Below are 22,562 nucleotides of genomic sequence, written 5' to 3' on the forward strand. Positions count from 1 at the left end.
TTCAGATATATAGAGTATAAGAGAGGAGATGACAGTGAATATTGGACCAGTGGATAATGACACTGCAGAGGTAGTAAAGGGGACAAAGATTTAGCGGACAAACTTAATAAGCATTTTGTGTCCTTGTGCACTGTGGAAGACAGTAACAGTATGCCAGAAATTCAAGAGTGTCAGGGGGCATAACTGAGTATAGTTTCTATTATTAAGGAGAAAGTCCTTGGGAAGCTGAATGGTCAAAAGGTAGATAAGTCACCAGGACCAGATGGAATACACCCCAGGGTTCTGAAAGAGGTGGCTGAAGAGAACCTGTAGCATTAGTAATGATCTTCCAAACATCACTAGATTCTGGAATGGCTCCAGAGGACTGGAAACTTGCAAATGTCACTTCAGCCTTTAAGAAGGGAGGGAGGCAGCAAAAATGAAATTATAGGCCAGTTGGCCTGACTTCTGTGGTTGGCAAGATATTGGAGTCCATTATTAAGGTTGAGGTTTCAGCGTACTCGGAGGCACAGTAGGCCAAAGTCGGCATGGTTTCCTTAAGGGGAAATCTTACCTGACAAATCTGTTGGAAATATTTGAGGAAATAACGGACAGGATAGATCAGTTTTGGGGCCACTTCTTTTCACATTCTATCTCAATAATTTGGATGATGGAATTGATGGCTTTGTGGCTAAGTCTGCAGAGAATACAAAGATAGGTGGAGGGACAGGTAGTTTGAGGAAGCAGGGAGTCTGCAGAAGGACTTAGACAGATTGGGAGAATGGGCAAAAAGGTGTCAGTGGTATATAGTGTAGGGAAGCATGCGGTCATGCACTTTGATGCAAGGAATAAAGATGTAGACTATTTTATCAATGGGGAGAAAATTCAAAAATCAGTAGCACAATGGGACTTGGGAGTCCTCATGCAGGATTCCTTAAATGTTGACTTGCAGGTTGAGTTGATGATAAGAAAGACAACTGCAATGTTCACATTCATTATGAGATGACCGGAATAGAAAAGAAAGGATGAAATGCTGAGGCTTCATAAGGCATTGTGCAGACCACAGTTGGAGTATTGTGAGCAGTTTTGGGCTCCCTATCGAAGAAATGTTGTGCTGGTATTGGACAGGGTCCAGAGGACGTTCACGAGAATAATTCCAGGAACAAAAGGGTTAACGTACAGTAAAAGGAGCATTTGATGGCTATAGGCCTGTACTTGCCGGAGTTTAGAAGAATGAGGGGAAATCTCATTGAAAGGCATTGAGTATTCAAAGGCCGAGATATAGTGGAGGAGGAGAGGATGTTTCCTATAGTGATGGAGTCTAGGACCAGAGGGCACTGTCTCAGAATTAAAGAGCCACCATTCAGAACAGAGTGCGGAGAACTTTCTTTAGCCAGGGCATAATGAATTTGTAGAATTTATTTCCGCAGGCGGCTATGGAAGCTGAGTCATTGGGTACATTTAAAGTGGAAGTTGATACATTCTTGATTAGAGATTGCATCAAAGGTTTCGGGAAGAAAGCAGGAGGATAGAGTTGAGAGGGATGGAATGGCGGAGCACACTCAATTGGCCGAATGGCCTAATTCTGCTCCTTTGTTGTATGGTCTCTTGATCTTATAGATAAGTTCTGTGGTAAATTCTGTGCAATAGTCACTGTTTTTAACCTCACAACAGCATTTCCATTGAATTTACTGGAATTAAAGCTGCAGTGCCACTTACTCATCAGTAATAAATGCATTGCTCTTTCATGTACTTGAAGTCCAGTTCATTTTTAAAGGCTCCTATATCCATTTCTAAGTAAATGCCGATGGGTTCATAGTGCATTTTTTTTTGACGTGAATGCATGGATTATTTTTAGTGTGATTTAACATTATCCAACAATATGACATTCAAACAAGACACACTCATAGGTATTGTTTTATAGGTGACCAAACAGTAAAAAGCAACAGCCTCAATTAGAGGTGCTTCTGGCAAACAAATACTTTTCCAGTTTTCTGGTGAAAGGAAATCCTTAGTATTTAAAAAAAACTGGGTTTTGTTGGCTGCAAGAAAATGCATTCAGCAACTGTTTTCAGCCCCAACCTTCCTAGCTCCATGGCTTTCATGAGGCAGGAGTATAAACAGGAGGAAGATGAGAAAAGACCCTGGTTGCCAATTTGTGCCAGGTCTGCTGCCCACCAACTCATTCAGGTTTTCTTTACACATTCAGGATTGCTGGATGTCATGGTAAGATTGTCATTCAATGGCCACCCTAATTGCCTCCAGATAAGCGCCAACAGTGTCAGTAGGTCTGGCTCTGCAGATATATAGAAACCAGACCTAAAAAGAGTAACATTTGCTTCTCTGAAGGACATTAGTGATTGAGATGGAGAACACCCGAAGGCAAACCATTCTTTTTATCCAACCTGGAACGCAATGCCTTCAGACCTCCAAAAGCTCAATCTGGTTTCACCACCACAATCCATTCACTTTCAACCAGACAGAATGCTGTGGATTGATTCTGCACTGGCTTCCCTAAAATGCACATGTGGATGCTGATGGGACACCTAAATCTCATTCAGATCTGTCTGCATCTCAGGAGCATAGAGAGCTTTCATTCTGTTGTAATGTAAGTCTCTGATCTCCTGGTCCATTTCCGTATATCTGCTACAGATACTAAGGAAACTAATGTAATTCTTTAAACATGTAATTGTCTACCAGTTCCACTCCCAAGGCTATGATTCTGAGCGGTTGACAAGGAACTGAATCTGATATTGTGATACTGGAAATCTGAATAATTTTGGAACTAGGATTATTGCCTCTGTGTATAGATGACAATGCCTGGGAAAATTCAAAATTTGGTAACAAATTTATTTTGAAATTTGAATGGTATTACAAGTCATGTGACCTGTTTTAACAAATAAAATGATTGAGGAAGAATTCAATGGGTTAGAGAGAATCTGTGGTTGGAAATATACAGTCGACGTTTTGGGTCGAGACCCTTCCTCTGGACCAGATTTCAGTCTCACTAAAGTGTCCCAACCCGAAGTGTTGACTGTCCATTTTCCCCACACAGATGTTGCCTGACGCACTGAATTTCTCCAGTGTGTTGTTTTTCCGCTTTCAGGCTGCTGCAGCCTCCTGTATCTCCACTTGGCTGTTCTAATCTGGCACTGCTTCTGTCGGCACAATCTGCAGCATAAAATTCATGTGGAGATAACCATGCAGCGGAGCCAAGAAACCACAGGAGTCTGCCTTTCCAAAGCAAAATGAAGGCCTGAACCAACCACGTTATCATGACCTGCAAATGCCTGACTTAATCCTCTTCCCCTAACCATGTTCCTTCTGAAAGTGATCAATCTCTGCCAGAATTCTACTCTTCTCACTGATCAGCCTGCCCCAATATAGAGCTGAGACCTGAAATTCAATTTCTGAATGGCTTTGGGTCTTTCTACGCAGTTTCCTTAGCAAATGGATCCACAAAGAGGCTCGGTCTAATTTCCACCCCTCACTATCTTCAGATCAATACTGTCCAAAGCAGCAACTAGGGAATTCCAAAGCCACACATGCAAAATGCAGGGCTGGCAGCATCTATGGAAAAGAGTAAACGGTCAACGTTTCAAGCTGACACCCTTCAGCAGGACTGGAAAGGAAAGGGAGAAGTCAAAGTACAAATCCAGACTTGCTTAGTTGCAGTTTTGCCAAGTGTGTGACTGTGGTTGTTGAAATGTGATGGAAGTAATGCGTACAGTGTGTTGTAGTCTTTCCTTTGTCTCCAATCCCCCCCCCCCCACCCCGCCCCTTCCCCCTTTCCTGAAGCCATCAGCTTCTTGCTGTGGATTGGCCTCACATATGACAACTTCCCTCGCTGCTTGCTGTGCATAAAATATATGGTGGTATGTGTGACTTTAGTTCATTGGCGAAAGGCAGATGAGATCTCACAGGGACAATGGGTTCCCATCAAGAGAAAAAATGTTCACCACACTGTTCTAAAATGTTGAGGCTAACCATAATATTTCAAATACCTGGAACAGCTGGTTCACAGAGACTTCTTGGCCTGATCCACATAACCGGCTGGGTAGTTATGGGAGTGCAGTAATGTTTTTGTTTTGTGCACATGGACACGCTGGTATATAACAGAAAGTACAATTAGAATGGAAAATACTGTATATAGAACATAAACCCCATAAACCCTTTTGGTCAGCTCCTCAATATTTTAAATCACTTTTCTGTAAGTTCAATGAGTGAAAGCAGATGCTGGTATGTAAGGCATGAGCTGATTTCCTTCAGATAGCACTTCTAGTGTTAACTGCAGACCGGTGCCAAGATAGATCTGCACAAACATAGCTTTAACCTTCAAAGTAAACACTGACAATTTATAAAATATATTTGACACTAAATTGTTCCAAATGACAAAAATTCAAGACATAAACATAGGTCATTTAGCCTAGTGTATCCAAAGTTGATCCCCATTTTCGGCCTTTATTCTGAAGACCTCTAAGTATGGCCTTCATGTGCTCATCCAGGTACCTTATAAATGTGGTGAGAATTTCTTCCACCTCCAGCCTTTTTGTAAGTTAGCTTCAGAATCTCACTTGACAATCATTGAGCAAAAATATATCATCAACTCCCCTCTAATTATTTCACACAACTTATATTTATGCTGTCTAATTATAAGAAGAAAAAAAATAGGGACAGGAGAAGGCCACTCAACCCCTCAAGCCTATCCTGCCGCTTGATATGATCATGCCTGACATGCTTGGACATCAACTCCACAGCTGAGAATAATGCCAGTTCTCCACGGCTTTTGATCTCCCGATATTTCTAGAACAGGTCTACTTATTCCTTAAATGCCTCCAATAAGATAGCCTCCATAAACCTCCAAACAGAGAATTCAAGACTCTGTTATTCCTCTGCGAAAATAAATTCCTACAGACTTCGGTTTAATATGACCTTTGTAAAGGGAAATAAATCACTCCTGTTCATCTTGCTCACTACGATTTCACAAAGATACCTCTCAATTTTAAATACCTTGGTCAATTTTCTTACAGTGTTCTTTGTTCTAAAGCACACAACTCTGGTCCAGACTGACCCCTCATAACAGTAATTTTCCAGCCCTGGTAACATCTCATGATCACCTCTGCATGCTCCCCGCTGACCTCCCTCCTGGCACTTATCCTTACAAGTGGAAGAAGCGCTACACCTGCCCCTACACCTCCTCCCTCACTACCATCCAGGACCCCAAATGGTTCTTCCGGGTGAGACAACACTTCACCTGTGAGTCTGTTGGGGTCATTTACTGTGTTCGGTGTTCCCGGTGTGGCCTCCCTTATATTAGTGAGACCAGACGTAGATAGGGAGACCACTTCACTGAGCATCTACGCTCCGTCCACCAGAACAAGCAGGATCTCCCAGGGGCCACCCATTTTAATTCCACTTCCCATTCCCATATGTCCATCTACGGCCTCTTGCATTGTCGTGATGAGGCCACACTTAGGTTGGAAGAACACCTTACATTCTGTTTGGGTAGCTTCCAACCTGATGGCATGAACATTGATTTCTCAAACTTCTGGTAATGACCCCACCCCTCCCCCTCATTCACCATTTCCCATTCCCTTATCCCTCTCTCACCTTATCTCCTTATCCAGCCATCACCTCCCTCTGGTGCTTCCCCCCCCCCCCCCCCCATTTCTTTCTTCCATGACCTTCTGTCTCTTTCACCAATCAACTTCCCAGCTCTTTACTTTATCCCTCCCCCTCCAGGTTTAACCTATCACCTGGTGTTTCTCTCCCCTTGCCCCCCAACCTTTTAAACCTACTCCTCAGCTTCTTCTCTTCATTCCTGCCGAAGGGTTTCAGCCCGAAAAGACGACTGTACTCTTTTGCATAGATACTGCCTGGCCTGCTGAGTTCCTCTAGCATTTTGTGTGTGTTACTCAGATTTCCAGCATCTGCAGATTTTCTCTTGTTTGTCAACAGTTAGCATTTGACTTTTTGTCACCTGCAAACTTGGGTTGGATTTTAGTTTCTTGATCAATCTGTAAAGCAGGACTTGGTCAAACACATTGCTAAAATCCATATATATCAATAAACCTTGCTACTTTCTCAGAAATTAGACTATAAATCTTCTCTTAAGACATCTATGCTTACTGTTCTTGATAAACATGTATCATTCTAGAGGTCTTTGCAGTATTTTACAAGTATTTTCCAGCTTTTTTTCTCCCAACATGTTTTCAACCACTGATAATAAACTCACTAGTTAGTCTGTATTCATTCCATTTATCATTTTTCTCTGTTAAATACTGTAATTCTCCAACTTAAGGAACTATCAATTCCCCAGCCTCATGCTTGTAGCCAAAAAGCAATGGAAAATAATTATCAGCATCTTAAATACATTTATCCAGGCCCAAAGTTTTATCCACCTTTAAATGAAAATCAAAACAAAAAAAAATTGCAGATGCAGGAAATCTGTAACAAAAACAGAAACGTTGGAAGAACTTAGCCAATCAAGCTGCCTTTGTGGAAAGAGAGATGTCAATACTTCAGATCAGTGGCCCTTCCATAGTTCTGAGGAAAATTTGTTGATCCGAAATGTTGACTGGCTTCTCTCTCCACAGATGCTGCCTGACTGGCAGAGTTCTTCCAGCGTTTCTATTTTTGCCTCAAATGCTGGAAACAATGAGATCAGGCCGTGTCTGCAAAAAGAGAAACAGCACGAACATTTAAGATAAATGGCTTTACATCAGAACTGGAAACAAGAGGAAAAATGGTATTAATGTCCTTTGCTTGCTTTCTCTCTCTCTCATTTGCTTCATTAAGCTATCAACTGGATGGTTTCATCTACAACATATCACCATGGTAACACAAACCTCATCCTATCAGAGATATTTCCTTCTTCCTGTCCAAACCTTTCCTATCATCTCTACAACTTTAACTAAACTTGCTTCCTCTCCTTCCAAGTTCCAATCAATCTAAAACGTTAACTCTGACATTCTACAAATGCTGCCTGACCTACTGAACGTTTCTAGCATTTTGTCTTTTATCTACTTTCAACGATGCTAGACTCTTCAAATGTCTGTTTGTCTTTATCACCTGTCTCTCTGCCATAGCCTCCTGTCTCTCAGTCTTTGTCATTTACAAGATTTAACATTCTTATATCATCCCCTTCCATCATGAAAAGATACGAAGATTTCATTCAGAACTTTCCACATATTTTCTACTTTATGTTGATGTTACTCCTTTGGTTTCTAGATGGACCCACTCTTTCTTTTCTGATGTTAGTTTACTTCAAATATTTATAGAACACCTCAGGTACGATTTGCCTGTTGATATATTTTTCATGCATCCTCCTGGTATTCCTCATTTCATTTTTAATTTCGCCCCTGGCCCTTTTGCATTCCTCTAGACGTTCTATGGTGTTGAAATTGTTACCTTCGTTTTGCTTTGTCTCTCTGGAAGTATTTCTCAGTATTGACAAGGTTTAGAATGGTGAGCTGTCCCTTTCTTTAAATGGGAATATATTTGCTCTGAACCTCCTTTGGATTCTTCCACGGCTCCTACACTAGTTCACTGCTGTTCACTTTTGCTAAATTATATCTCAGCCTGATACATCTGGCATTCATGTAGAAGTTTTATGTATATTTTGAATCCCGCTGCGACAGTTAAGGCTGTTCTTTTCACTCTCAAATATCGCAAAAGCAGCTCACCTTGGACCCATTTCTGCTGTTGAAAATAGAGCTTTATCTTGCGAAGCAAATCCATTAAAGTTATTATCCATAATAGCGCCACACACACAAGAGAAATCAATATAAACCAATAACAGTGTGCAACTTTAAATGTTATCTTTGAGATGAAAGTTGATATAAAAATGTTCTTGTAGGTGAAATCTTTGGCATGATGCACAGTGTGAGAGGGCAGTTGGAGTAACTCACAAAGTGTGATGTTTATGTACAGAATTAATGGTTTACATATCTGTGTCAGCTCAATCTCTTTCATAATTCCCATTCTACATCCCCTACTTATAAATGTTTATTCTCAATGTTTATATTGTTGTTGATAGTTTATCAATGTGTGTGTGATTTTATAAATGTTTTATTCTCATTGACAACATTTCCTTTTCCTTTCCTTCTTCTAGTTCTCTTCCCATCTGCACAGAGGTTAAAAAGAAATCTAGATTCCGACATTCCTATTAATCCTGTGTTCCAGAGGTCACAGAAGGACGTGGAGCTGCTGTATGAGGTTTCTCTCTCTCTCTGTCTTTCTCCCATGCTCCTTTACTTGTTTTAAAGACATTACTGAATGCTAACCTAATTTGATTAGGAAGAAAACAAATTAAAGCGCTTGCCAGTCAAAGCTCTGCAATGCAAAGTCACATATCACAAAAGAATAGAGTATTTTTTGACTGTCTGGGTGAAGACGAACAGTATTATTTTATGAGTAAGAAATTCCTAATCGTAATTCTGTACAAATTTTACTTTGATTTGCAACTTGATAGTAATAATTACCATGGGTACTGAAAAACAATATTATGCAAAAATCTTTGAATAGCTGTAACAGATTACAATGTGGCACATTGTTCTGAATTAACATGATGCCCTGCAATAGCATGAATAGACTGTGCCAAATGAATGTGGTGCAGTACACTCTTCACTAGGCTGCTGCTGTTCGTACTGCACATTGTGTTATGCCAAATAATTTTGGAGCAGTATGATATTTTGCAGTATAAGAATAACAACTCTAGATATTAAAAAAAAAGTGTATTTACGAAAGGAAACCACATAGGCAGATGACTCTGTGGATGAAGCAGACCAAGGGAGGTTATTGGTATTCGTCACGCAGCGTTTGAAACAAAGTAAAATCCCCATCAGCTAGAATGTGGTGATGAGTGTAACTATAGAATAACAACGAGTTGCTTTAACACACAACACATTTCCAAGGGAGTAATCAGACGATAAAAGCTCAAGGTGAATCAGATGATGATCGGATCAAACGGAATAAAAAGCACAGCTGCATTATTCTGCTATGTACAAATATCTTAAGCACTAAAACCATACCCAGACCTACAGTATCTCAGTCTTCAGCACAGACTCCCAGGTCACACCAAAGATACTTATAGAAAAACAGAATTCATTCTAAGCCCTCAAAAACTACACAGAAGCAAATGGATTGTTCAACACTGTGTAGCGATTTGTAAAGGGTCATTTAATCTCTCATCTTTCTGTAAACAACAGAACTTGGACTTCACCACTTTGCAGTGATTTAAACATGTGGTTTTGGGCCTGGACTGAGCTCCAGATGAGAGCTCCCTGAATAAATGATCACCAATTTGATCCAAAAGCTGTTTGGCGCAGCTTAGGGTGGAGTACGCACAGGAGCAGCTAAATGAGGAGCTGCTCTCTCTCTCTCCCTGGGCCCCAGATCAGACCCAGTGCACTTTACTCTGCAGCTTTCAGAGAAGGGTATCAGACAGCACGTTCCACGTAACAACCCAGACAGCAGTAGTACCCTGCTACAGAGGAGAAAGTGGCTACAGCTGTGAAGGCAACAGAACACTGATTTACAGAGCTTTAGTCAGCTAGAGACCAGGAGGAGGCTCTTTGGAAGTGAAGGTTGGGAGATGTAGTTACCTATTCCTCAATCACCATTGGAAGAGCCCCTCTAGGAGATAGCAAGTGGTATCAGTCCTTCTAGAATCAGTAGCTCCACACCTTGGAGAAATACCAAAAGGCCTTTCTTGAACTCATGAAAAATATCTCGGGTGTAGAAGATGATATATACTTACTTTGATAGTAAATTTACTTTGAACTTCGAACTAGATGTGTTGAAGTGAGCTAAACCTCACTAAAATACTTGCCTGAAAATTGCATTTCACACAGTTTTGGTGTACTATATCTATGTTACTTTTTGCCCTGTCCTCAAAGCTGATGTCACATTCCAAATAAAAAAATAACAAAACTGAGACATCCTTGCTTTAAGTTAATTATACTTGTGTTTTATCCCTTTAAGGGATGTCAGAAACTGATCTCCACGGTCGGGCCGGCAGCTGCAGGAGTTATGGCCGCACTATTAAAGAGCTCTCAGTACTAGGGTGCCATGGAGATGAGAGAAACAGTATAGTGGGGGAACTGTGATCAAAGGCAGGGGTCAACCAAAAAAGGGGAGGGCTACAGGAGAGTGTAGGGAGTGAGGTCGGGGGTGCTGACAAGGACAGCAGCTTGACTGGCCGGAGGAGATCCTCCTCCTCCAGGGTGGAGTAGTGAAGGCCACACCACCTCAGGAGGAAGGGTTAAGGAAAGCATGGTAGATAAACTCACCGACCACGTGATTTGATCACTAAGTCCTCTGATTTGATCAGCAATACATCTCATTGCCACCTCCACTGATGCATCACAGGAAAGATGCTTTGGTAGCTGGTTGCAAGCGCAGCTTTAATATGTATGTCTTTTCCGGCTCTTGAGATACGTAGGTCGTCTGTCCCTCCCTCACCAGGACACAATTGACATTTCAGGTTAAGACCTCTTATGGAGGGAAATGGACAGTCAATCAACCGTCCTTTTCCCTCCATAGATGCTACCTGACCAGTCAAGTTCCTCCAGTGTTTTGTGTGGTTGCTCCAGATTCCAGCATCAGCAGTCTCTCTTGTGTCTTTACATCCAATAACTCATGGCAGTTCTGTGACTGAGGCAACCTCACTTGGAAATTATTGTAATTGTGATTATCTTTGGGCAAAATTAAAATTTCATGCTTAGTGCCTGAATAAAATGTACTGGAATGTGATCCAGTTTCAAGGCATGGCTGAATTAACTCTCTGGCAGAGTAGAAATCCACTCACTTGAGCTTGCAGATGTGCTGGTAGAAATAACTGAGCTTGCAGCGCCCTCTGGTGAAGCAATAGTGCAGGAGTTCCGTCTCCCTCACTGTCGCCTCCAGCGAATCATTAACAACCACTCCCACCTCGGGACGTGGAGGCCTTCACTTATCCAGAATTACAGTCCATCAGATTGATCAACAGCTATAATTCAAACCATACTTTCCCCACTGCGATTGAGGTACTTTTCCCAACCCTACCAAAATGCACGGAAGTATCCTGCAATTTTCAATTGATAAGGAAACTCTTTCCATCCTTCATTAGGGACTCAGAACAAAAGCTCATAGTTTTTGAATTATTTTTGTTTCTGTTTTAGGTTTCTAGTTTTCATGGGTTTATTTTTAATATTATTTGTTTGTACTATTGTCTGTTAACTTGAGAGCTCCTGGTGTTTTCAGTTGCTGAATGTCAAGAAAGAGGATTGATACCGTTAAGTTTTAGTAGCTAGGAACAGGTGGCAGTAGAAGCTTTCACACAGAGATTTTTGAGGCCCTTGAACTTATTTCCAGAGCTAGCGGCTGAGGTGGGAACCATGGAAGGTTAGATTACATACATAAAAGAAGGAAAAGTGATTGAGGGGAAGTAGAACCAAGGTGGTAATTGTGATAGGAGCAATTTATCAACACAAATACTATACAGCAAACACCGCATTTCTGTGATTTCTATGTTTTATGAACCTGCTCCATGATGTAAACCTTCATGTCGTTGTTTAGTGACTTGGTCTCATGCAATGATTTGCTTGATAATTAGCTTCCTTGCTTGGCTCCTACTGAATAACAGAACCCATAATAATCCTCACCAGCAATTAGACCTCTCACAGTAAACACTCTTCAATGACTGGATTCTACACTCCATCATTATGGTATTACTCAGCGTCTCGCAGTCACTGTCTCCAACAGTCACGAACAAGAACTATTGCCGTTCTGACAATGAAATTCTTGCAATGACCTTTTTAAATGACTTTACCATTCCCAGAACATGGACCACTTCCAATAAACATTCTAAATAATTTGCTCTCTTGTATCTTGTGCCTCTGTACCTGACGGTGGCCAGAAGTAATGATAAGACCCTCTCAAAGCTTGACAGTAATAATCAGTCATGTGGTTTTCGTTATTGACAGGATTTCATGCCCCTTTGCTCTTCATTGATTAGCAATGAGGTTGTAATAATCTTGACCTAAGTAACGTGACACAGGATAAGTAGACAGCAATAACAAATGTATCTTGGCCATCTATTCTAAATGAAATCAAAGCTTTAACTTTTACAATTATAACTACCATTACTGAAATAATATAATCATTTGAAATCATAGCTGATTCTTTTGTTTTTATTCCTTGTGCCTTTCTAGGCACCATGCATTTAGAGTTTTGTTTATTTTTGGTGTGACCTCTTCAATGACTTGCCCAAGAGAAGAGAGATATACCTTTCGTCCTTGCTTATGTGGGTGTCAGTATGTACTCAAGTGACCTGTGCCTGCTATTCTTTTAATGGCATTAAGTGGCATGCCAGCATAGTGGTTAGCACAACATTTTACAGTACCAGTACATTTTACAGTACATTTTTCCCGCTGCGGTCTGTGAGGAGTTTGCATGTTCTCCCCATGACCACATAGGTTTCCTTTTGGGTTTTCCAGTTCCCATAAGTCAATGGCGTCCCAGTTGTTAGGTTAATTGGTCATTGTAAATTGTTCATGATTATGCTAGGGTTAAACAGGTGGGCTGCTGCCTGCTACGGTGCAAAGGGCGGGAAGAGCCTATTCTGCGCAGTACTTCAATTATTCAATAAATAAAATCGGAGGAGGTTGAAGGGGAGGAGGAGAGATATGTGGCAATAGCAGTGATACGTATTGAAATGGAATAATTCTGGAGATTACTAACTTTAAAATATGCAGTGAGCTCAGCTTTTGGAAAGATACCCAACACTGGATAATTTAAACTGAAACCTAAAATATAAAGTTATCAGGACAACTACTTCACCTTTCCAAACTATGGCACCATCTACAATGTGGTTTGCTCTTCAGCAGATGGAGATTTAAACAGGACTAGAATTCTTGTAGTCTAACACAGATGCCTTGTGCAGGAAGGCACAGAGTCGACTGTACTTCCTTAGAAGGTTGGCGTCATTAAATGTCTGCAGTGAGATGCTGATGATGTTCTATAGGTCAGTTGTTGAGAGCGCCCTCTTCTTTGTGGTGGCGTGTTGGGGAGGAAGCATTAAGAAGAAGGACGCCTCACGTCTTAATAAGCTGATAAGGAAGGCGGGCTCTGTCGTGGGCAAAGTACTGGAGAGTTTAACATCGGTAGCTGAGCGAAGGGCGCTGAGTAGGCTACGGTCAATTATGGAAAACCCTGAACATCCTCTACATAGCACCATCCAGAGACAGAGAAGCAGTTTCAGCGACAGGTTACTGTTGATGCAATGCTCCTCAGACAGGATGAAGAGGTCAATACTCCCCAATGCCATTAGGCTTTACAATTCAACTGCCAGGACTTAAGAACTTTTTTTTTTAAAGCTATTATTAATGCTTTTTGAGTTAGTGATTTAGATGCATATCATATTATTACTGAGTTAAGTATTGTATGTAAGGAGTTTTTGCTACAACAAGTGTATGGGACATTGGAAAAAATGTTGAATTTCCCCATGGGGATGAATAAAGTATCTATCTATCTATCTATCTATCTATCTATCTATCTAACTATCTATCTATCTAATTTACTCCACTTAATCCTGCCTCTGATATAAATTCAAACATTTAAATTTCTCGCTATCACACGGTGGTGATCAGGATGAAGCCCTGACTGTTTTCTGTGCGTACCCAGAATCTAATCCAAAAGCACCCTAAATCAATTGTCATGTATTTCTCATATTTTCTGAAGACAGAGAAAGAAGACTATCTATCCATTGAATCCAGGCCACTTCTTACAGCAATTCTGACACACTGAAACCTAATCTCTCTCCTAACACTCTGATTCTCCAACCACCCACTAGGGGTCAATTATAGGAGCCAATTGCCCTATCAGTCAGAAACAAGCCATCTATTCATTCTTCCTGAGATCAGCCAGCTAGGTATAGACCAAGGTTCTAATCTCACACATGAGAATTGTGACTGAACTTCTTAATGTCTTAGAGTTTGAATAGCAAACCTGAAGAAATATTTTAAAATTTGCAACCTCATTTTATGCTTGTTTGTACCTTCCAAGAAACTAGTTACCTGTGATTTTAATCATGTTTTTGTTTCTCTGTTACATTTTTAGTTTCTCCTGGGTGGGTGGAATATCGATGACAACTTGAAGTGTTCCCTCAAGGATGAGGAGTTTGCATCAATGAGAGCAGGGAAAAAGTTTAATGTTATCATTAATAACATCATCCCCAAGAACATTACTGATGTTCGAAGACTTATTTACAGACTCTCCAAATATAATGGGCAGCTCAAGCCTACGGACTTTGAAAGGATACTGTTCACCTTGTTGTTCACAACTTATCAAACATCTAAATACCAAGGGCATCAACAGGACACCTGGGCAGAGGCACTAGTGAACATCTTTCAGGCTTTAAGACATGATTTAATGCTTTAATAACTTGGATACTGAGGACAATGGATGTGAAAATAGGCCCATTCAAACTCTAACTGTTGAATACTTAATTACCTTATAATTTGGTGGTTTTCAGTGATTCTCTTATAATTCGGTGATTTTTGGTGGTTTCTCCAGTTTTCTGAACAGACAATAATCCTTCCATAGATCTTACAATACTTGAATTGTAAAACAGTCTGTTTCACAAAAGGTAGTGTAGACCTTAGCTCCCTTCAAATTCCTTACCATCTGATTTGGAAATATATTCGAATCCTTCATCTTCACTGGTTCTAAATCCTGGACATCCTATGCAAGAATTTTATGGGGGTGCCTTCACTAGAAAGATGGCAGTGGTTCTAAAAGGCAGCTAACATCTTTTCAAAGGAAAAATGTAATGGGTATGTCCAAAAATAAATAAATAATAACAACAGTCATTATCTATGCAAACCAAAATATGAATCTTAATGGAGATTAAAACAAAACTATTTCTGGATAAAACAGATAACAAACTTTCATTGAAGCAGTTGCCTTGTTACTCTTTCTCTTTATTGAAGTAGCAACTCAGAGCTTGAAAATAATTCATTAAAGATAAATGAGCCTAAGCTTCATTTATTTTAATATATTATAGGAAACTATGTAGAGTGCAATATTGATTCTTTATTCTGATTTGTATATCAATTAAATAATTCATTTTAATTACTGGATTTAGTCCTGGGCAACTCAGTACAGTTCCATATAATACTCCCCCTTCTGAATGTTGTGTTCAAATCCAAGGCAGATTAATAAAACAAGGTCTCCTTCTGGGCAGGCTATGGGAGTCCTAAGGAGGAGTATGTGAGATCCCTTTATAAGGGAATCAATAATCTAGCTACAAATTACAGTTATTACTGATCAATATCTCCTCCGAGGGTAGAATTTAGTGGTGGGACCTTTATTCTGCAATTGGCTATGTTATATCTAAACTGATACAGAATGCCTGTAAGCATTTAAATTTCCAAGAAGATATAAAAATCTTGTAAAGCAAGCTGATGATGAAGTGAGATTAGTCAGTTTTTCTTCAATGAAACAGGCATTCTAATTTCTGTATATGGTCTGCATTTAACAATTACTTGCACCCAGTTAACCAGAAAAAAAAGCATAACTTCATTGCAGATTTAAAAGTATAAATTGCTTAATTAATTAAAGTGCAACATAAAGATATGATAGAAGTGGTTGTGTTCGGGTAAGCGCTTTGAATTTGTTTCCTCGATGTGTGAGGGGTAATTTTCTGGGCATTAGAGTCAATGTGCAGAAAATGTAACATCACGCTATGTGGGTGGTTATTCTTATTTGCTGAGGTGTGTTTAAAATAGTAATAACCATTTTCTGTTGGAAACGAAAATACTCATTAAGACCATTATTAGTCGGATGAATCTAAGTAAGCATACCCCTTGTGGATACAAATTTTCACAGACATAGCACACCTGAGGAAACTTAGAAAAGGATAATAATATGGAATTTTCTTCCATTATGATGGGTCTACTCTTTTGGGAGTTGGAGCAGGTAAAATGGGATAGTAAGAAGCATCAATTAAAGGGGATCTCTAGATACAGTTAATGTCATTACTTAAGCCCGGCTGAAAACTGAATCATTCAAACAGACCCATTTTAACAGCATTACACATAACAGAAATAACATGTATGTAAATGCAGAGTGAAATAAATTACCTGCCACATGAAAAGTTGTCTGTACATTGCTTTGCATAACATCTGTCAGCATTATATGCAAGTCCCTTTCTTGTTCACTGTGGTTAAAAATAAGAGGAAGAAAGATAAAAATGCTGTTTTAAAAGATATAGTTGAAGAAACTATATATGTTCCTAGTACGCTTTCTTCATCTATGAAAAAATTCAGAGTTCACCTTCTGTACTCTGTTATCATTGAAAAATCATTTGTGGAATAGGAGAGCAACGTCATCCCGTTGAAGTTCGTAATTTTATGTTAAGAATCGGAAATTAATGGACATCCTGTTAACAGAAACATAATTATTCCAAATGCCTTAATAGTCAAAGTACAGATCTAACTGCTATAGAGCAAATTATTCTAACATGTTGAAATGTTTTTCTTATATTAGACTGCAGATCTGAGTTCTACTTTTCTATTTGGGAAGTTCCCCATTCACTGGTGTTAGGATCTGTTATTGGCCACAGGTGATTCATTCATATGTTTGTGAATGATGTACATTCGTAGGTCAAAGAAACCTTGAGGTTGTCTATCAATTTGCTTCAAGAATGTTCCCTCACACAACTATCTTTCTTTGGAAGCTATAGTATTTGGCTTTTTGACTTCATTGAATATACTTTACATTTCTAGTTTGGGGAAGTTGCCATTTTGTAGTCTAGTGACCTCCCTCAGATCTCTGTTATGGCCTATTGCTTAAGCTGGGGTGTTACCATGTTCAAACTTTTTAGATTTTAGAAGTTAACTTTTACGTTCTCAGCAATGTCATCTTCTAAATGTTGCCTCTGCTAAGGCTCATTTTCACATTTGTTAAGGTCATTGTCACATGTACTGAAGTTCAGTGAAAAGTTTTGTTTGCATGCCATCTAGATAGATCATTCCATACATAAGTACATCAGACTGGTACGAAAGGAAAACAATCACATAATGCAGAATAGTGTTTACTAACATATGAAACTATAATGATCCTATCTTTGCATGGATTTGATGGGGGAGAGCTCCTTACAAAAATAGTGAGCAGTGGATACATGATATTAAAATAACTACCGTACATAAAGGATTATAATAACAGCTTATGCATTTATGGCTTCTTTCTTTATTAAGAGATGAAATGTTAAGTTACTTTAAAATTCTGTTTAATAGACGTCAAACTGAGGTTGATATGACGGATGCAAAGCTTTTCTTTTCCCATATATTAATAAATATTAATGGCTAACTCATCGCAATTAGTTTAAATAGAAAGATTCTCAACCCTGATTCATATCAATGATCTGGATGATAGTGTGGTAAACTGGATCAGCAAGTTTGCAGATGACACCAAGATTGGGGACATAGTGGACTGTGAGGAAGACTTGCAGTGGGATCTCGACCAGCATGAAAATTGGGCTGAAAAATTGCAGAGGGATTTAATGCAGCCAAATGTGAGGTGTCGCGCTTTGTAAGGACAAAGCATGGTAGAACATACAAAGTGAATGGTAGAGCATTGAGAAGTGTGGTAGAACAAATGGATCTACTGAAAATTTTGATCCAATAATTCCTTGGAAGGGGTGGATAGGGTTGTAAAGAAAGCTTTTGTATTGGACTTCCAAAGTACCTAAATGATCAAAGTACTGAATACAGGAGTTACATAGAATATAGAACACAGAAATCTACAGCAAATTACAGCCCTTTGGCCCACAGTGTTGTGCTGACCATGTAACCTACTCTAGAACCAGCCCTAAAATTTCTCTGCCCTATAGTCCTCTATTTTTCTTAGTTCCATGCACCTACCTAAGAGTCTCTTAAAAGTCGCTTCGTATCTGCCTCTACCACCATCTCTGGCAGTACATTCCACGTACCCACCACTCTCTATGTGAAAAACTTACCTCTGATATCACCCTTGTACCTACTTTCAAGCACCTTAAAACGATGCCTTCTCATGTTAGCTACTTAGCCCTGGGCAAAAGCCTCTGGCTATCCACGCGATCAGTGAATGCCTCTCATCCTCCGTTGCTCCAAGGAGAAAAGGCCAAGTTCACTCAACCTATTTTCAAAAGGCATGCTCCCCAATCCAGGCAACATCCTTGTAAATTATCTTCTATATTCCACTTACCTACCACTCTCCTAATCCATCCAAATCCTTCTGCATACTACCTGCTTCCTCAACACTGCCTGCCCCTCCACCAATCTTTGTATCATTCGCAAACTTAGCCAGAAAGCCACCAATTCCATTATCCAGATCATTCATATATAATGTGAAAAGAAGTGGTCCCAACAACAATCCCTGCAGAATACCACTAGTCATCAGCAGCCAACAAGAAAAGACCCTCTTTATTTCCAATCTTTGCCTCCTGCCGGTCTGTCAAGCTTCTGTCCAAGCTCGTACCCTTCCTGTAATATCATGAACTCTTAAATTGGTTAGCAGCACCTTGTCAAAAGCCTTCAGAAAATCCAAGTAAATAAGACCCACTGACTCTGCTTTTTCTATCCTGCCTGTTATATTCTCAAGGAAAACCATAATGACTTTGGCCTATTTTATAATGTGCCTCCAAGCACCCAGAAAACTCATCTTTAATAATAGAATCTAACATCTTGCCAACCACTGAAGTCAGGCTAATTGACCAAACATTTCCTGTCTTGGCTCCCTCACTTCTTTTAGTATAGAGTGGCACTTGGAATTTTCCAGTCCTCTGCAACCACTCCAGAATCTAGGAATACTTGGAAGGTCCCTACTGATGCCTTCACGATCCCTTTAGCTACCTATTCCAAAGGCATGGTGTACAATCCACCTCATCCAGGTGACTGAGTTACCTCCAGATCTTTCAGCTTCTCTATCATCTTCTCCTTAGTAATAGTGACTGCACTCACCTATGCCCCCGACACTCTTGAATTTCTGTAGATGCCTTCCACAGCGAAGACTGACACAAAATACTTAAGTCTGTCTGTCATTTCTTTGTCCACTCCTCTCCAGCATCATTTTCCAGCAGTCCGACATCTACATCACCTTTCTTTTACTCTTTACATATCTGAATAAAATGTCAGTATTCTCCTTTATATTATTGGCTAGCTTACCTTCATATTTCATCTGTTATCTCTCTATTACCTTTTTAGTTGCCTTCTGTTGGTTTTTCAAAACCTCACAATCTTCACTTCACACACATTTTTGCTACATTGCATGTCCTCTCTTTTTCCTTTTAGGTTGTCTTTGACTTTTCTTGTTGGCAATGGTTGCCTCATCCTCCATTTATTCTTCTTCTGAAGGATCAATTGATCCTATGCATTCTGAATTACTCCCTGAAATTCCAGATATTGCTGCCCTGTTAGTGTCCCTTCCAATCAACTTTGGCCAGCTCCTTTCTCACACCTCTGTAGCTCCCAATATCCAATGATATATCCGATCTTAGCTTTACCCTCAAACTGCAGGGTGAATTTGTCATATTATGATCACTGACTCCTAAGGGTTCCTTTACCTTAAGCTCCCTAATCAAATCTGATTCATTACACAACAACAAATCCAGAATTGCCTTTTCCCTGGTGGGCTCAACCAGAAGTTGTTTAAAAAGCCATTCGTAGGCATTCTACAGGCAGATTCCTTCTCTTGGGACCCAGCACCAACCTAATTTTCCCAGTCTACCTGCTCATTGAAATCCCCCATGACTATTGTAATATTGTCCTTTTAAACACTTTTTCCACAAAGAGCAAAAGTAAAGCTGGTTCAGAGTTGGCTGTGTTTTTGGGGAGACTGACAGAACAGTACAATAAACAAAAAGCAGACAGTCCAATCAACGGAGACAGGATTCTCATGCCAACATTCTCAGCATAAAGAATTTGATTAATATCAATCAACTCAAATGGGCGGGCCACATCATCTGAACTAGACTCCCAAAGAAAGCAGTCCACACCCAACTCTAGGTGGAGGAAATGATTCAGGATGATCTCAAAGCCTCCTTCAACCCACAACCATACAAAATAGAGAAATGTTCAGGATAGGACTGAAAATCTTGAGTCATGTTGTCAGAGCATGTAGAAGCCCAAAGAAACAGCAGTAAAGGGCACCAACTCACTTACAACCCATCTAACTCCTCCCTTTAGCCAGAGGGTGGTGAATCTGTGGAATTCATTGCCACAGATGGCAGTAGAGGCCAAGTCATTGGGTATATTTAAAACAAAAGTTGATCGGTTTTTGATTAGTAAGGGCATTACTGATTATGGGGTTGACAGGGATAATAAGTCAGCCATTTTGGAATGGCAGAGTACACTCGATTCAGCTGAATAGCCTAATCCCAGTCCTAAATCTCATGGTATTATGGTCTTATGGTCCCTTAAACACGTTCTGCTTCATCTGTGGTAGTGTCTGTCCCACATTGGCCTTATCAGTCACCTAAGAACTGAGATAACTGGAGGTGATGCAAATCATCCTCAGTCCCGAGGAGCTGCTGAGGAAGAAGCAGCAACAGCAATCATTGTGTGTTTCGAGTGTTTACGGAATGAACCTGAAAACTAGTCCAATTCAAAGCTAATGGCTGATGTATGAACTTGTTAACAGTAAACCCCAAGATGTAGGAGCAAAATCAGGCCATTCAGCCCATTGAGTCTGCTTTGACATTCTATCATGGTTGACTTATTACTCCTCTCAACCCCAATCTCCTGCCTTCCCCCGACCTTTGACACACTGATTAATCAAGAACATATCAAACTCCATCTTAAACATACTCAATGACTTGGCCTGCACAGCCATTTGTGGCAATGATCAACTAGACCACTGACTATAACACAAATTTGTGTAGTTTATTGTTGAAGCTAACTTAAAGAACACTTGGTGAAACAGACCAAGCTCTGTCATTGAAAGAAATTACTAGGTGGACAGTCAGAACCATTTCCAAGAGGTACTCAGTGCTTCGATAGAGCTACAGTGGATTGGGCATCATAAGCTGTTATGGGAGTGGACAATAAATGTTGGTCTTCAGCACCTTTGATATGGTTTGTTCAGATTTAATACTAAGAACAATGGAAGTGGCACAGAAGCACATGGAGTGAGGAGGAATTCCAGCAAAAAATCAGCTTTATTCTGGAACCCAGGATAACTAATAAGGTTATCAAACCCAAAGACTAATTTACTGTGGTTTGTACTTCTCTTTAATATTGGAAATACATGTTTTTAATTGCTCTGGTGAGTCAAATTAAAGATGTCCACCCAGTCCATCTGCACATCTCCTCCCTTTCCCTTTACCTGGCTGACTTGGGCTCACTACACCAAAGCCATGCATATCGCTTGCTGGAATATATGGGATAATCCTTTATTTAGTCCAACTCAAGACCCTTCCTGATCACTTTTTCTTGGACATCGATGATGGCATTGGTGCTGCCTCCTGCAGTTATCAAGAATGAAAGATTTCATCACTAGCTGCCAGTTTCAACCCCAGTTCTCCTTCACATAGCCCTTGTTTGACTCCCCCTCCCCTCCTTTTATCAACCTCTTGATATCCACCACACTGAATAGGTTATTAACAAATTTGCAATTCAAGCCCACGGACACCTGTAACAACTTTGATCATAACTTGCCCCAACCCAGGTCTTTTAAGGACACCATTGTATTCCCACAGTTCGTGTTGGCTCTGAGGATGATGCTATACGCACTTCTTAGTTACCTTCCATCACTGCGATTTTCCCTCGCACCTAACTGTTCCATTCCCACACTTCTGATCTCACCCTTTCTCTTCCTAACTAGATCAGGAACAGGGTTCCCTTTCCATAAGCACTGGCATGCGAGGTAAACAGCAGATCCCGATCTTCCCATTCTTCCATGGAATCGTCAGATATTACATGCGGAGCAGGCGTCAGCACACCCAGATTTCCATTTCACCACAGTTTCAAGGAAGATGGGATCTGAATTGATGAAGTGAAGAAACAGAAAGAGCTTACATAATGTATTTTTGCTTCAGCAGACTCATCTCTTGATACCTGTCAGACAACTCAAGTCAAGCACGCGATACTGGGAGATGTTGATATTTGAAGTTAATGAGCACTGTTGTAATGACAGGAATTGCTATATGTTGCAGATTATACTCCTGTGAACCCACAGTCCTCTGGCATGCTGTTGAATAGGCTCCAGTCTCAGCATGTACTCACTGAAAAGAACAGTTTCCATTAACTCAGTTTGCTTAGAACCAGCAAGTATTTTATACCACCTGTAATTATTTTATTTTTTACTTAACCGAGATACAGCACAATAACAAGCTCTTCCAACCGGATGAGGCCATGCCTCCCAATTACACCCATGTGATCAATTAATATACTAACCCATACATCTTTGGAGTATGGGAGGAAACCAGAGCAACTGGAGGAAAGCCACTCATGGGGAGAACATACAAACTCCTTCCAGACAGAGGTGGAATTGAACCTGGATCACTGGCACTGTGCTATCTTGCCTTAAAATCACATGGGATAATTCCAAATATTGACCTGACC

At 40.2% G+C, this 22,562-nt stretch overlaps 1 protein-coding gene across 1 annotated transcript in view; it reads left to right on the plus strand.

Annotated features, from left to right (window-relative positions):
- LOC140734823 (protein FAM180A-like) overlaps nucleotides 1-16,117 on the plus strand; it is a 42,258-nt gene extending 26,141 nt beyond the window's left edge. The window contains exons 2-3 of the mRNA XM_073059395.1: nucleotides 8,093-8,196; nucleotides 14,080-16,117. Coding sequence (XP_072915496.1) covers nucleotides 8,093-8,196; nucleotides 14,080-14,400 — 425 coding nt within the window. The 3' untranslated portion in view covers nucleotides 14,401-16,117. The remainder of the gene's footprint in view (nucleotides 1-8,092; nucleotides 8,197-14,079) is intronic.
- The last annotated feature ends 6,445 nt before the right edge of the window (nucleotides 16,118-22,562 follow it).

The sequence above is a fragment of the Hemitrygon akajei genome, chromosome 10 (genome assembly GCF_048418815.1).
Source record: "Hemitrygon akajei chromosome 10, sHemAka1.3, whole genome shotgun sequence".
Taxonomy (NCBI): Eukaryota; Metazoa; Chordata; class Chondrichthyes; order Myliobatiformes; family Dasyatidae; genus Hemitrygon; species Hemitrygon akajei.